This window comes from Gadus macrocephalus, chromosome 20, assembly GCF_031168955.1.
Source record: "Gadus macrocephalus chromosome 20, ASM3116895v1".
In the NCBI taxonomy this organism is placed as follows: Eukaryota; Metazoa; Chordata; class Actinopteri; order Gadiformes; family Gadidae; genus Gadus; species Gadus macrocephalus.
This window is the reverse complement of record NC_082401.1, coordinates 3,702,303-3,719,365: the sequence shown is the minus strand read 5'-3', so window position 1 is coordinate 3,719,365 and position 17,063 is coordinate 3,702,303. Positions and strand designations below refer to the sequence as shown.

The following is a 17,063-nucleotide window of genomic DNA, read 5'->3' as shown; positions in this document are numbered from 1 at the left end:
CAATCAGATCGGATCAGATTGGCTGTGGATCTCAGCTACACCGTTTCTTCCTGTTTCTGCGATAGCGCACCACAGCTCTTAGTGCTGTTCCAGTGTGGTCCTCAAGCAGAGCAGTATAGGAAGCCACTGCTCATTGACCCCTTCCACTGCTAACACTCAAGGCCTGAGGCCACGGGACCTACTCATGTCAAGGGGGGGTCCTTTAGTCTGCGTAAAGGCCCAACCTACGAGAACTCTAACATTGACGTGAAGTGTGGTGGTCCACCCTCTCCCGAAGCGCTAACCCATGTGCTTCTTAAGAGGAAGGACATTCAAGGTCGTTCCTCCCTCATGACCTCGTATTTGTGCACATCTGTTAAGAGGTGATTATTACCCATAACCTGTTTGGATTCTTATCACTGTTGCGTTGCTGTTAACTTTCACCCATTTCAGATGTTACTGTGATCTGAGAATCAGAAATTCTTTATTGATCTCTGGGCCGATATTCTGTCACGTTACATGAACAGCCCTTTATTATCTTTATTAGATTATCTTGAATAACAGAACAAGAACCTCAAACCTGTTTCTGTCAATCAACAGTTCAGAGTTTCAAATTAGATTCCAAAGAAGCACCACGATCCAACCACTATAAATATCATTCAGACCAACAGTCAGAGATTGACATGAGGAAATCTAACCTAATATTTTAAAATGTTCTGATTCAAAATAAACATTATCATTTAGAAAAGAGATACATTGCACAGAATTCTATGACATTTGATTTGATTATATTCCATCAATCCTAGGTAGAAGAGCAGAGAGTTAGAAACCTAGCCAAGCTAACATCCTTATGGGAATTGGCTAATTGCAGCGTATTATGTTTGTAGGTCCAACAGTTATACCTTGCAACAAAAACTGAGCCAGTCCTTATTATTTTAATGAAATGTGCCGAAAAATTAGACCATTTTTTGGGGGGGGATCTTTGTATGCATAGCGTCCACATAACTATGTAATCCAGGTGATATTGAATATGCATCAGAGCAACTCTTTTTATTTTTGTATGCTGCCAAACTATAATGATATATACTATAGAGTCTAACAATGTCAATGGAATTGCCAACCAGACGTGTACTGGAGTGTTTTGTACCCCCTGTGTGGCTTGTTGCTAACAAGCCACCTAGGTAGTTAAAACTACAGTAGTCTCACACTTCTAACTCCTTCATCCAATCATGCGGGAGGATGAGTCTTACTCAGATGTCGTTTGAGTTGAAGGACGATGTGTGGTTATGTGCTTACTCTGCGGGCCGCGTGCTCAGGTGTGTGTGTGTTTGTTTTTGAGTGATGAGCAGGTACGTTGTGTTGAAGAGGAAATACATTATTTATCTATTTGGCGATGTTAATGCAGACCCTGATGGGGCTGGTCCATGTCCCAGGAGACTCTAAAGACCCAGGGTCTGGGTCCTCCTGGACTTGGTCTGGTCCCGGTCCAAAGGCCGGTCTCCATCTCAACGTGTTATTGTGCATTTGTTGTTGTGTGTAAATGTGTTAACCTTGCCAATCTGTCACCACAGATCTACATATTCTATAGAGACATTCATATCTTTGTGTGAGTTAGTGTGCGCATGCCGAGACCCCCGTGTTGTGTGATGACCCCCCCCCCCCCCCCCCCCCCGACACTCTGAGGTTAATACGTTGACAGCATTATGAATCCCCACCCCCCCTGTTAGTCCATCTAAGGGATCCCAAAGCTGGGGTCTTTCTGAATAAGGAAAAGGATGTGGCTTTGATTCTAATACCCTGATACCCCACACTGTCCTCACAATGCTGCCAATCTGTTGGACCCAACCTCTTGTTGATTACGACTGTGGAGACGGACAAAACTCGACAAGCAGATGTTTTCAGATTTATTTTTTATCTTTAAGTTTGAACCACTTGAGGTGTGCATTGTTTTCATATGATAGTTGCGATGATGGTCGTAAACTGGCCATCAGAGGAACCATGCTACACTTCTCTTTCCCTCAGATATTTAAAATGTAGAAACTTGACCTGGGTCTGCGACTGTCTGTGTCTTTGCTGAACTGTGGGAAAATACGACAGAATTTTCCTGTTCTTAACTGACCAATAATAATAATAAACATTACTTAGAATCTCTCAGTATGCTCTTTTATTCCACCAAACATTCCTAATGAAACTAGGTATCACAGGAGATAATCATTCAGAAAAGCAGTGTTTCTCAAAGCAACCAGCAGGGGGCGATGTCTAGGAATGAATTGGTAAATAGTGTACAATGAGAATCACTGGAGGAACGGGGTAAGTGTGGCTGTGTGCTGCTATCCAGGGTCCTGAAACCCAACAGCCCACCCCCCTCCGTCCAGAAGTTAGAACGGATCACTTTAACGGTCCAACTGTGACGTAAACCGACTCCACAATAAATTATTGTGGTTAAAGGTAGCTAAATCATTATGTGATAGATAGCCTTTCCAATACACACTAATTTCGAAAATATATTTTCTAAGTATGGAATAGTTTAGTTTTTAAAACGTAATATTTGAAAAGCTACAGTGTAGGGTCAATCTTAGGTAAACAATCAAACAGGGTTTGGTTTATTTTACATACAAACAACTTTATGTCTAAAATACAATCTATTTACAGAGGATTGTCCAAATAACAACATTTAAAACCTTTACTAAAAATATAACTTTAAATACTTCCAAACAATATAGCTCAATATACATATTTGACATGTTTTAGCTCACATAGTGCGAATACAGAGAGAGAAACAGATTCACCAGATACTTTGGATTTAAAAACAAAATCCCCCAAAACATGTCATTCTGAACAATTCTTTATCTCCAAACCTGTTTTTTAAGAGGATGTTTGGTAGTGAAACTGCGAATGATGTAGTGCTTATACAAAGGAATTCAGGCAGTACCGGCAATGCAGTTTCATTAATTCAATACTATTGAATATTCATGGTAACTACTCTGAGAGTCCTTATCTGTTGCCTAATACAGTAGCTCTTCAGATAGCTGAAGTGATGAGAAAATGAAATTGTAAATATATCTATATATTTGGCAATATGTCCACTCTTAACAAGTTAAATACCTGAATTAATGTTACATTGTTTATATTGCATAAATGATAGGAACAGATTTAAATAGATGACAGGTTTGTTAAAACTTAAATACAGTGAAAGACATGATTATATCTCTACATTACTTCACCACATGTTGAAATGTAAAGCGCAATATGTGTGTATTACCCTACATCTGACCTATATTAAGGACAGACAACAGGAACTTCCTTAAAGCACCCAACAGGCCCTTTTCACCTCGTGGCCATCTTGGCTCTGAATGCCAGCTGGGGGAGAGGAGCTTTGATAGGGCCAAGATGGCCGCTAGGTGAATAAACCAATAGCAGATAACAAAACGTAATGCACTTCTAGAGCTAGAGCACACTGGGAAATCAGGGGGTTACATACACTTTTATGCATCACATTATGCAAGCAAGATACATGTTATTGTAGCCTATCCTGAAGTATGACAGAGTTCGTACTTACAGTATGGCCGTACAATAAGTCCACATTCTGATCTAATGAATCCTGTAGTCCGAAGGGTTTACTGACGTCTCACTACCATTTTCTAAGTAAATTCAGATGCAGATCGTTAATGAGAAGATAGGGGGCTAGGCGTCTTACTCAAGGATGTCCAAAGGGAGAACTCAGACCCCAGGGTTCAAACTCAAAGAACTTTCGGGCTATGGACATTACAGGAGATGCCAATTAATGTCAAAATCAATCATCATTTTGGTCTCAGTTGATCGCTATCCTGGGTCTCCTCTCGGACCTCAATGTTGGATTACAGGTATGGCTCTATGCTGCCAACCGTTCCTCTGCCACCGTGCTGGGTGTGGTCTACAGAAGAGTTAATGATCAACATTGCTATTTGAGTATGAGTGAATGATTAAAGGGATTGTTTTTCTCCCCATTGTTTCTTTAGAGAAATACTTTGCCAACTTGTTCCTTAAAAAGTTACAGACGTTCACCTTGACTTAAGCACAATGACACCTCATGTATGCAGCAAATACAGTTCAGACGGATGTCTCAAATCAATCATAAATAATGGAAATACTTAGGAGCCTGTCAACAGCAGTGAAAAGCAACGGAAAGGATCGAAAACACACTCAAAGTGGAATACAAAATGAGAGTAAGGAATATATAGATCAAGTGACGCATCTATCCACAAGTTACACCGTCCGCCTATCCCTCGATTCCCCAGGGGTGGAAGTGTCCGGGGTCCAGCAGCAGTCTGCCCAGCCTCTGCAGGACCCAGGGGTACCAGTGCAGCCCGTCCGCTTGGGGCCCGGAGGCCCCCAGCAAGCGCTGGCTGAGTCTGAGCGGGGCCAGCGCCCAGTGGGCCAGGCGGGGCATGTCCACGGCCGCGTAGCAGGAGGCCAGCACCCCGTCCACCACCACCGAGCCGTGCAGGGTCAGCGGCGCGTACAGCCCCCTGCCCTGCCGCACCTCCACACCCGTCACCCCTGAGAGGGTGGGGGCGCCGCGCCGCGACGTGAGCACGCACTGTCCGGGCCGCACCTCACTGGCGAACACCGTCCTCAGCCCCGCGAGGCCGCCCGACCCGGGACCCGATGAGGCGGTAGCAGGGCGAGCGGGGGCGGAGCTAGCGGTGCCAGGGAGCGACACTTTAGTGCAGTTGAGGTCCGAGACGTAGATGAGGTGCGCGGCGGTGAGGGAGATGTTGAGGCCCGCCGCGGTTCGGATCACGTGAAAGGTCCTGACAGTGGCGGGCCGTCGGTCCAGGAAGGACAGCACCGGGCTGAAAACCAGTTCTCCGCTGCCGTCGGCAGAGGAGGACGCCAGCACGCTGTCGCCGGGTAGAACGTCACGCAGCGACTTGGTGGCCCCGCCCTCCAGGAGGACCCGGGCGTTACCAGGGAAACAGCCGCCGGTTTTCGCCGCCACGGAGTGTTCTGGAGGGACGAGGAGACATTGAAGTCATTATTTTCTCTTAAAAGAAAGACAGATTGTTGTAACTGTTTAGTAAACCGTTTGTTAGAACAAGACTGTAGAAAATATATATGTAGCAGACTGGGACATCCGTCGTTAATGCTGTAAAGCCGTACATTTTACATCATGTGTGCCACCATTGTTGACGTCCTTGCAGCGAGCAGGGGAATGGGTCATATTGGCACATTGAGGGCAGGGTTCAATGGCCACCCTGCAGTAGTCTACGGCAAACTCATTACAGTTTTTCTCAGTCGCTTTGGTCAATTTTTCGAATCATCCTCAACATTTCCAAAACAGTAAGTGCATTGCTCAAAACAATTCGTACATAGAGCAAAACACCATGGATAACCTGCAAAAGCCAGTCTCTTGCTAAAAATCCTTAGTTCATCTCTCAAAAGTAAATATCTGTGTCAATGAACATGTCAGTGCTATCATTGACAAGTCCTTGTGTCATTGTGTACGGATAAGACAGTCAAATTGCTTAGTCATGCTGTCAATATAACAGTGTACTCTGGAGGGATGTTCTGATGTAAACTATGGCTAAAGTTTTGAAGACAATTATTGTAAATTGTAAGTTACACCTTAGTGTATGTGGGAGATTGATTGCAAGAGACCTGGACAAGATTCACATTTACACTTTGACTGTTTGTACTGTAATTTGTCGACAGACCATGTCATTGCTAGAAATGTGAACATAGGACAATCTCCTAAGGGTAAACTGTACAAGCATTGCTGTAGGAATTACAGTGGTCTTCCTACACCTCCTGACGTTCCTGTCTGTTGGGCCACAAATTCTCATTCTCACTCCTTTTCCTCTTCTTCTTCTCTCTGGCTGCTGACCCCCTCCAATTCCTTGTCCTTCCATTGTCAGACAATATAACATTTTGTTGTGCTCCAGCTATATCTATGCTTGCCAGTTCATAGTTCATGAGATGCACCTGTGAGCTATTTCAGTAAACTGGTTGATCTAACACTTCACACATTTCCCTTCTTTAGAGTAAATCAAGATTCACCTGGTAGCAATTGAATAATTCAAGACAGATTAATAAAAAAAGTCTAATGGAAATGTATAGAAATATGCTTGACATGTTATGACAACTTGTTCAACCATTTTGCATGTAAAGACATATGCAATGAACTAATGCCTAAATGTTGTGATGTGAGAATATTCAATAGAGACCCATTACAATACATTTTGATCAACATGACATAAGCAATTGATAATGTAGGAAAGAGCAGAGAATTGTACATAATCACTTGCATGAATGTACCGAAGCTTTTGCAAATTGTTCAAAGAAATGAGAAACTGTTATTTGATGTGCACGAGTGACACGATGATGTGAAGATTGAACAGGTTGTTTTGAGAATTTCAAATCAGATCTGAGAAATGTACCAAGCTGTAATATGCAATCCTTAATAACTTTTACTTATTTAAATAAGAAAAACATAATGCGGCAGTAAACTAGCCTCTGAGATTTTAGCCGAACAGAGAAAACAGGAATTAGATTTTGCCTTTGAATTTAATCTATTTTTTCTTATTCACACAAGAATGATGGTGGTGTTTTGGCATTTGACCACTGTGCGCCCCCTACCGGCCGTCAGGAGGCTGATCCAACTACATGGAGGTCACTTCGCCAGAACTTTGCCAGAACTTCTATAGATCACAGGTGGTGAAATTATTTTTTTAATTTAATTAATGGGAACCTCCTGTTTCAGTTCAATGTCAAACACTATGAGATCAAGAAGGGTTTTGGGCTCAGAGTCCTGAGGGGAGACATGATATCTCCATGGTAACAACTTTGTGATACTTTTTTAAGCTAACACTGTTGTTGTCCACGAGCGATATGATGAGTGATGCCGTGTAGGAAATGCGCCACATAAGATGGCGTTATACCATAAGTGTCTAACAAGCTGAACCTTCTCTAAAGCGGTCATTGATATCAGACAGACAGACTGACAGACAGACAGGCAGACGGACACACGGACGGAGCTCCACACACCAACACACACCTCACATGATAACATGGACACAGGGACACTGAAGAGGAACAGAACCGTTCTACAAACACCCAAGGAGGGAGAAGGCCACACTGCACTCATGTTCCTATTTCTTCAGTCTTTGCTTCAGTTTTTGCTTCTTTCCTTAAAGAAGACCATTCAGAAGTGGAATACCAGACATTGTTACATCACAGACTCTTATGAAGGCCCCTGTTATCAGCCGGTTACCATGACTGTAATCGTGTGTGCAGTGAGAAACTGAATTGCTTTGTCTAAGCCTACGTCAAGGTTTCAGACAAATGACGAGCATGTGGAGGCCGTTACCTGCACACTTCCCAGTCAAACTGCCTGCATTTGCTTTATTCCATTGAATGAAATGTTGTGTATTTGAATTACTGAGTATCAATCAAACTTTCAATTTATCATCCAGAATGAAGGGCATGTATCTGAGAGAGACTCAGGACAGCAGCAGGTATACACCCTGTGTGTGCAATGTGTCTGCCTTCTTTTGATAGATCTGGATTCATGGTTACAGGATTTTAAATGGGTGCTTGTTTCTTCTCACTGGAAAATGTCCTTTGCCAAAGGTCAGTGGAAAATATGAAAACCATTCTGTGAATATGGATTTCTTCTGAAGATAGGCACTGAATTCAACAGCTCCATGTTGATCTTTTCATCAATCATTTTCTGGTGAGGGAAATGTGAATGATGTCACCGCCGTGGGCTCCGGAATCTGAACAATGGGCTGTTCTCAGATCTGCCCTTTCCTTTCAGGTTATTTCTACTGGCGGCTGCCAGTTATCAAAAGTCACTCCAATCCCCTCTGCGCCCTCATGCTGATTCATCCTCCTACGGCTTCTGTCTCGTTTGTCAGAAGCCGCTGGGGCGCGGAGACATGTCAGGGGGGGATCCAGAAGGGTGCTGAACACACTCTACCGCAGCCCTTTAAGACCTCTCCTTTAGGGTGCCCTTTAAGAAGGATTGAGCCACAGCCGCCGCCGCCGCGGTAAGGTAAGTTAGCCAGGGCTAATGGATAACTAGCTGATGCTATCAGCAGGGCTAGACACAAGCCCGGGGATCAGAGAGAGCGGGAAGTACACCAGCCCAAAGGACTGGATACTGGCTGCATGAGCACACTGTGTATCGGGTGAGGAGGTCTAGCAAAAATCTTCCTGGTAGAAGTGATCAGCCCCATACAGGTGTTTGGGGGACAGCAGTCACATCACCAACAATAGAAGTAGAACCAAAGTTTCGCCATTTAGGAGTGGAAGGTATCGTAAGAATAGAAAATAATAGTGTGTGCGTGTGTCATTATACATGTTTGTGTGTGTGTGTGTGTGTGTGTGTGTGTGTGTGTGTGTGTGTGTGTGTGTGTGTGTGTGTGTGTGTGTGTGTGTGTGTGTGTGTGTGTGTGTGTGTGTGTGTGAGAGTGTGTGTGTGTGTGTGTGTGTGTGTGTGTGTGTGTGTGTGTGTGTGTGTGTGTGTGTGTGTGTGTGTGTGTGTGTGTGTGTGTGTGTGTGTGTGTGTGTGTGTGTGTGTATGTGCATGTTGGTGAAGAGAGATGGAAAGAAAAAGGGACAGCGAGGGGGGGAGGGAGCAAGTCTTAAGGCCTGTAAATATTTATCCAAGGTGTGTGTGCCGTTGTGAGGACCGGGGTTTAATAGACCCAGATAAGAGATCGGAGGGATCTGAGAGAAACCCAGCACGAGGAAGGCAACAGTAAAACATATCTTTGCTGAGTTAATCATTCCTTAAATGGGCCAATTGCTCACTTGCAATGGCACAAAATAGTGTGTGATTCTGAACAGTGTGGAGAGAGGCTAGACAAGACGCAGAGCGGTACATACCAGTCACACAATCTCTAGAAGGGGACAGGGAAACATTAACAAGAGCTGCCTCTTGACTCTTTGGCTATGTGTGTTAACACACTTAGTTATCAATGTAGATCTTAATGTGGAGTCTACTCGTACAGACTAACTTGTCTGAATGGGATTCACATCAACATGTAATGCATATGAAGAGATCTCTGGTGAACAAGCACAATCCATGCCATGCTCCTGTTCTGATCGTATATCTCATCATGGTACTTCAGTGTATTCCGAATTGTCTAACTGGTAAGTACTGACTGAGTACTCAAAGTGGAGCCTTAGTATTATCAACAGACCATCGGTCTGTTTCATACGACTGAAAGGTCCTGAAAACACTCTCTGATGACAGACCTCTCTTTAAGAACCTATTTAGTATTAGCGTAACTATCTCCTTACAAATAGAACACTTTCCCCTCCCTGTGCGCCAAGCGAGGGAATAACACATGTACCTCCCAGACTGGGCAGCACTGGAGCGCAGTCCCCGTGCGACGGAGAGCTTTTCTACTCCTCATTCTCGACCTGCACCCCCACTTCATACAGGTTCTTAAACGCACAGTTCATACAAGTGATTGTTGAGAGGAAATCTCATCCCTTAATTTATTTTCCTCTGTCAAATGGAGAAGTGGGAGGTGAGGAGGAAGTGGAACTACCAGCAGAGGCCCTGCAGTGGGACCCCGGGGGGCTGACTGTGGTGCATACAGCTGTTCAGCCCCACAGACACAGTCCTCATGACACCGGGCCAACCGAGACCCACTCAACAAACGGGCACAGGTGCACACCCTGAATTGATTGGTCTCTGCAGACTATACACACATGAGAGACAAGTGCGTGACACACACACACACGCACACACACACACACACACACACACACACACACACACACACACACACACACACACACACACACACACACACACACACACACACACACACACACACACACACACACTCAAGTGTACACACACACATACAAACACACAACCAGGGGGCATGGTGCATGGATGTCAACACAGGGGTTATCAGCCACTCACCGGACTTGACGCTGCAGTGGATGTGGGCTTTGGATTCGTAGTAGACCCAGTCGAAGCCTGCCTCCACCGCCAAGCGGGCCAGCATGGCGTACTTGTCTCTGTCCCTGCGCAGAACAAACACAGCACACTCCCACCAATCAATAACTCATCTAGAACAACACATCAACATCATAAAACACAGCCTAAGATATGTGTGTCCAAATAGTCCATAAGGACTGTAAGATTGAACATTGTAGGTGCATGGTGGGGGGCTTGGCGCTGTACCTGTCGGAGGTGGTGATGTCCACGGCGCGGCCCTCGTAGTGCAGAGAGTCCTCCGAGTGGTGGCCGTCCTCGTCCCAGCCCTCTGTCACACGCAGCTTCACCCCCGGCCACATGTTCATCACCGAGATGGCCAGCGAGTTCAGCTTGTCCTTACAGCGCTGAGACAGACAGACACAAAGAGAGTGAGACAGACAGACGGACGGACAGACAGAGAGACATACAGAAGACAAGACAGACAGACAGACAGACAGACAGACAGACAGACAGACAGACAGACAGACAGACAGACAGACAGACAGACAGACAGACAACCAGACAGACAGACAAAGAGAACGACAGGCAGACAGACAGACAGACGGACAACCAGATAGAGAAACAGACAGACAGACAACCAGACAGACAACCCGACAGACAGACAGACAGACAGACAGACAGACAGACAGACAGACAGACAGACAGACAGACAGACAGACAGACAGACAGACAGACAGACAGACAGACAGACAGACAGACAGACAGACAGACAGACAGACAGACAGACAGACAGACAGACAGACAGACAGACAGACAGACAGACAGACAGACAGACAGACAGACAGACAGACAGAGATAGAGATGTTGTTTGTAAGATCTAGAAAAACGTAATCATGACGCACAGAATGTGACCTTCCTGGTAAAGAAAAAAGGTTGGATGACAACAGTTGACCCAATGCCCCCCACCACACGGTGAGCATTCAGAACACGGTGAACACTGCAGTAGAGTATGAATTAGTAGAGAGAACCACCGTGTGTGCGGTTCAAGTGGCGAGCGCTGCGTAATTTGGTGACGTTGGCGAAAAGTGACATTCCGTCAGTGGTTAAAGAGAATTACTGTTTTAGTGTCATTTAATTGAACAATTCAACTGCATGAACCTGCCAACTTACACAATAAGAGCTGGCACACGGAATTACATCCTTAGTTTGGTCAATAGTTAACTTAAAAGTGAGGCTGGCTTTTTAGGCTTACTGGAGTTGCTGTAAATAGTCTCCACAAAAACAAGTGCACTTCATTATAAGACCAATCTCTCCAGAAAGCCGTTTCCAGTGGGACTGCCCAAAATTCTACGACACTGCACAACCAAACAAAACGGATCAGTAAATCGTTGAGGTTTAAACATTGAACCGACAGCAAACAACCTCTGCAGACCTCGTGCCGGGCTGCTTTAGTCCTGATCCGGACGATCAGATGGACCCAGACGAGTGCAGCTCCAACACTAAACGGGACCCCCCTCTAACTCACTTGGGTCATGAGTCTGTCCGCGGCCGTGTTCTCCTCGTCCTTGAACATGATGTCTATGTTGTAGTTGGGCGTCAGCTCCTTAAAGCGCTCGGAGCTCCGGGTTATCTTGCCCTCGTACCTCCCGCTGGCGCCAAGCGTCTTCTCGGCTACGTTGGGGCTGAACTGTTTGTATGCCAACGGGGTGAGCTTCTTGGGGGGCCGCCTCCGGCCGTATCCCCGGCCCGGTCCGCAGCCCTCTGCCGCCAGAGGAAGGAGGAAGAGGAGGGCGCTCAGAGTGGAGGCGAGGAAGAGGAAGGAACCGGGTCCCGGGATCCGCATCGCCTCGGCGGCGGGCACCCCCACCGGGGAGCGTCCCGGGTCTCCCCCCTGCAGGGAGAGAGGTCCTGACGGTCTTATCGGTCCGAGTCCAGGCTGCACCACCGCACATGACAGCTACATCTGTCCGCCGAACCGGAGCCGTTCATGGAGAGAGAGTGAGCGCAACACTTTGGAAAAAAGATCCGCACTGAGAGTAATCTGAAGGATATCAATGTTTGTTTGTTTTTCCCGTTAAGAAGCCAAACCCTGATTTTTCTCCGACATGCAGACAGCGACTGTGCGTTCGTCGGCTGTAAAGTCCATTTAAACAAACAGGTTCAAAGTCGATATGGTGAGTGAGTTGAAAAGAGAGAGAGCGGTTACTGATATCCAAGTTGTAGTGTTGTGGCCTCTCTCTCTCTCTCTCTCTCTCTCTCTCTCTCTCTCTCTCTCTCTCTCTCTCTCTCTCTCTCTCTCTCTCTCTCTCTCTCTCTCTCTCTCTCTCTTTGGGGACCTATCCCAGCCGCCCCGATCCTGTCCCTGCCCGCGTCCTGTACCCCTCAGTGCCCTGAACGCCTCCCCATGTGCGGCCGGCGTGCAGCGTGCTGCTGCAGGGTTGGATTGAGGGAATGTGAGTGATCCAAAACGATCTGTTGCCACTTCAGACCGCACCCTGCCAGCCTGCCCTCCCTCTCTCTTCTCCTCCGCGGCTCCGCGCTCCCTCTCTGCCACCCTCCCTCCCCTCCTCCCCCGCTCTCCTCCCCTCCCTCCCTCCCTCCCCCCCTCCCTCCCGACTCCCTCTTGGGCACAGGGCGCCTTTAGAGCGCCTTGTCCACCGCGCTGCTCGCCGCACTCGGCTGGCAGCCGGGCAGGGAGGCACCAGACACAAACACACACTCACACACGCACACACACTGCGTCGTGAAGCTGCTTCTGCTGTCGCTGCCGCTAAACCCTAAACTCACGTGCGCTCTTCCCGCGCATTCTGTCAATACTCCAGTCGCTCACCTGCACCTCCACCTTACTTCCACCCCCACCTCCACCTCGCCTCCACTTTAGCGCATCTTTACCCCACCTCCACCTCACCTCCACCTCCACCTCACCTCCACCTCATCTCCACCTCACCTCATCTCCACCTCACCTCCACCTCCACCTCTACCTCAACCTCAACCTCCACCTCACCTCCAACTCCACTAAACCTCACCTCCACCTCACTTCCACCTTACCTCCACCTCCACCTCGCCTCCACCTTAGCTCACCTTTACCCCAACTCCACCTCCACCTCATCTCCACCTCACCTCCACCGCTACCTCAACCTCCACCTCACCTCCAACTCACCAAACCTCACCTCCACCTCCACCTCACTTCCACCACCTCACTTCCACCACCACCTCCACCTCACCTCCACCTCACCTCCACCTGACCTCACCTCTCCCACCCACCCCACCCCCAGGAGATAAACTGTGATAAATCAATGGTCAATTGATTTCACTAACTGTGTTGGGAACAGCGAGGCGCCCCAGAACACATTGGGTGAAGGTGAAAAAAAGTGTTTCTTTATCTGGATCAGCTATGTTTAATGTTACTGTTTTTATTATGTTGTTAATCTCACAGTGTGGTCCACACAGCTCAGTAAGCTTCCCCAATGTCTGTCATTGAGGAGCTCATGGATGACAGAACAGCAGACTAAAGGATCTACTGCTGGGTACCACCCTGATGACCGACCCCCATGAGGGTAGAATATAATGCATGAATGCATCAAAGAGTCAATTCATAAACATACTCAGAATCACAGCGATGCATTGATACAGATGAACAACAGCCAGATCGATGTGTATCAAAACTCAAATAACTTATGATGAGAAGTCCTCTCAATGGGTCCGTCATAGATTGGCCTCTGTCCACGAGCCCTGGGAGGTGACGGTCGACACACACGATCTGTTTTACATCAGTGTGCTAAGCCCCTCCAAATTAGCTCTTCAAATATTTGCCTGCAGAGAACCGGCGGCCACCTCTCTGCGGCGGGGTTTGAATGGAGAGACCTGTACCACCACCCGCTTTACACAACTTGGGCTTTTATTATTTGAATGTGTACACATGCCGTAAAGTATTTTTGCCGTGGTCCCTCTTTTCATGTCCCTTAACGGAGCAGCATGGGTAAAGGGAAGGATTCACAGCCGGAAAATAAGCTGACTATAGCACTGTTTACCTCGCGCAGAAATAGCACACCGACCAACATGTTGGGCAGAATCCATTAGAACATTCCTAGTGAACAGTGGTGAGCGTTTCAACACCAGCCCAGTGAGCGGCAACGTGTGATCAATAAGGCATATTTCAGAAGCTTGCACAACTCTGCAGGAAGGCCCAACGTATGTTTCTGTCTCTTTTCTGTGTTGTTGGAAGGCTTTACTGATCCAGTGGCTTTTACATTTACGTTGAGGGCATTTTGCTGATGCTTTTATCCAAAACGACAAATCCATTCATGCCCACAGTCACACACCGACGGCGGAGTCAACCATGCAGGGCGACAGCCAGCACGTCGGGAGCAGTCAGGGTGAGGCATTTTGCTCAAGGACACCTCAACATTCAGCTAGGCGGAGCCGGCGATCGAACTAGCAACCTTCCAGTTACCAGCCAACCCGCTCTACCTCCTCAGCTAAGCCAACCCAGAGCTATAGAGAGAGAGAGTTGCGACACTTCCATTGGACTCCGTTGTAGCGCCTACTTCCGGGGTATGGAGCCTCGAATAGTTCCAAACAACCATTTTACGGCGGAGGAGACCGTTCATTTCCATTGCTGGCCGCCGAGTAACTTCTGAGGTAAATTGATTAAATAGCTACCTCTTTTGAATTGTCAACTGTCTATATTGTATCAGAGGCCCTTTATGATGCATATACTGATCTTTATTTGTAAATGCACAGCGTAATTATATATATATTTATCTTGGTAGACGACCGATTGCTGGCTAGTTTGTTAGCTCGATTTCACCATCTGTGAAGGTATCTCCGGGGGTAAATTTGTTAAATAGCTACCTCTTTTGAATTGTCAACTGTCTATATTGTATCAGGACCTTTATGATGCATATATTGATATTTATTTGTATATGCACAGCGTAATTATATATATTTTTATCTTGGTAGGCGACCGATTGCCTGCTAGTTTGTTAGCTCGACTTCACCACCTGTGAAGGTATCTCCGGGGGTACATTGATTAAATAGCTACCTCTTTTGAATTGTCAACTGTCTATATTGTATCAGGACCTTTTATGATGCATATATTGATATTTATTTGTATATGGACAGCGTAATTATATATATTTTTATCTTGGTAGACGACCGATTGCCTGCTAGTTTGTTAGCTCGACTGCACAATGTGATGGTATCTACACCAACAATTACAAAGTTCAGTACTAGTGAATCTAACTTTTATTTAGTTAGTTATTTATGTTGGATTACTAGGATAATTTAGGTTGATTTAAGGACGGGTTTTATGATGCGATAGCTAGTAGAAATAACAGTGTTTGTTTAATTATATCCTGGAAAGGGTGATGTTCAGCACATGAAGCCCTACAGATGCCGCCGATTCAACAATGCTGATTATGATGGGCGGTCAATTTAACCTGTGTGGCTTTTTCGTTTTAACTTCTTGTTGACTGAATTGTTTCTCTTTCTTAGTGCGAAATTGATTATCTTTCTTAGTGCCAAATTGATTCTTTTTTGTTTTGCAATAGCCCTCTCTGCTCTCCTTCTCTTAATTTTTCCTTTTCTAGTTGCCTTATTAGGTCCTCCACAGTCGCCCCATCAGTCCCTGGCAGTCTGGTCCCTGGAGCAGCTGGCCCTGGAAAAAGTTATTCCTTCACTGTTGACCCCTGACTGACTGGCCCTCGGCACACAAATCCCTGGATCACCTGCCCCTGGATCACCTGCCCCTGGCAATGTAACCTCTTGATTGCTCTCTCCGTCTCCTGTGATGTCCTTTTCAACGCTCTTGAAATCCACCTCAATTTCTCCCTCAATCTCTGTAATAATTACAAGGTAATGTTGCTGTTATATGTATTTTGCCTTTGCATTTGCAACTACTGTCATCTCCAATGTAATAAAATGAATTAAAGCAAAACATTTCTGTAATGTGAATTAAATCATCTGCCACAATCAGAAACCAATACAATTTATAAATGGATCTACCGGCAATTGTTAATTGGGTAGAAATGTGTCGATTATCTACATTGTGTGCAAATCCTCAGAGAATCCCTGCCTTCTGGTTGTTTTTTAAACTGAATGTACAAATATGAATTATGTAATCTCATTAGGAGTGTAGTCTATCCTTGAATTACATGAAATGGGGAATATTGTTAGCTGCATGGATCATACCGAAGTTTAATTTGGTGCAATATGTGTGGTCCGTTGCACTTGGTTCCGGAGGCACCCTCACAGAAGGGGGTTTCCTCCTCTTCGGTTTAGGGCGATGGATGAAAACTGTTGGGCCTGCATCGGGCCTCAACTTCAACATCCTATCTACTTTTGTGGCTTTGAATCTGTCATTTTCAAAGTGTACCTGTAGGTAGGCTTGTAAGATCAGTTTCCATTGCACTTCAAATATCATTGGAAAGTCATAATTCTCTACACTTAGAATTATTATGCCCTTTGAAATGCTAGCAAGTGATCTGAACATTACGTTACATCGTTTTTGACTGTTGCTGACTGTCAATAAGTTTTGACGGCTGACCATTGCCATCCATTTCTCCCTGCGCTCTTGGTCCTTGGGGAAGCCGTACATGTGATAACCCTTCTCAGACCGATTGGGGCATCCAAATGCTGCACAGCCAACCATGGTATGACCATTTATCTATAAAATGTTAGTTGTAACCAATGAACCATGACACCATTGAAGATCACAGAGCGGGTAACAACTGTTCCTCAACCACTTATGCCCCGACTTTTGAGAATAGGTTAGAGGTCAGAGTTCATGACCAAACGAGGATCCTCCCTCCTAAACCCATTTTGAATTTGCTCAGGGCTATTCTAAGTATTGTAACGGCATAAAGTATAGTATATTTGCAACGTTATATGTTAATGGTTTGCCCTAAGTATATAGTGTTCCCTGCTGTGTCCATTGTTGAATCTGTTCAGACAATCGCAATCACTTGTTCTTGTCACACTAATTGTTTAATAAAAAAAATTACAATTTCATTCATCCAAGCGTAATGAGTTGTTATTCTTTAATATATTTGATACTTTGTGTGGCTTATATCTTTAAATGATCATGGTAGAACATCTTGAATACTTTGATTTCAACACAGATGTAAGGTAAAAGTTAAGG

At 45.8% G+C, this 17,063-nt stretch overlaps 1 protein-coding gene and 1 long non-coding RNA gene across 2 annotated transcripts in view; one reads left to right on the top strand and one right to left on the bottom strand.

The window, feature by feature from the left end:
• Positions 1 to 1,882: 1,882 nt before the first annotated feature.
• Positions 1,883 to 12,368, bottom strand: LOC132449095 (indian hedgehog B protein-like). Its single transcript, XM_060040697.1, has 4 exons — positions 11,448 to 12,368; positions 10,169 to 10,326; positions 9,905 to 10,008; positions 1,883 to 4,968 (listed from the first exon to the last, which is right to left on the bottom strand). Exons 1-4 carry the CDS (start codon positions 11,763 to 11,765, stop codon positions 4,238 to 4,240), a joined length of 1,311 nt encoding a protein of 436 aa, XP_059896680.1. The 5' UTR covers positions 11,766 to 12,368; the 3' UTR covers positions 1,883 to 4,237.
• Positions 12,369 to 14,417: 2,049 nt separating this feature from the next.
• Positions 14,418 to 17,063, top strand: part of LOC132448733 (uncharacterized) — a 2,755-nt gene continuing 109 nt past the window's right edge. Inside the window, exons 1-3 of the long non-coding RNA XR_009523414.1 lie at positions 14,418 to 14,563; positions 15,288 to 15,365; positions 15,514 to 17,063. The exon at positions 15,514 to 17,063 is cut by the window's right edge and continues 109 nt beyond it. This is a non-coding gene — a long non-coding RNA (uncharacterized LOC132448733). The remainder of the gene's footprint in view (positions 14,564 to 15,287; positions 15,366 to 15,513) is intronic.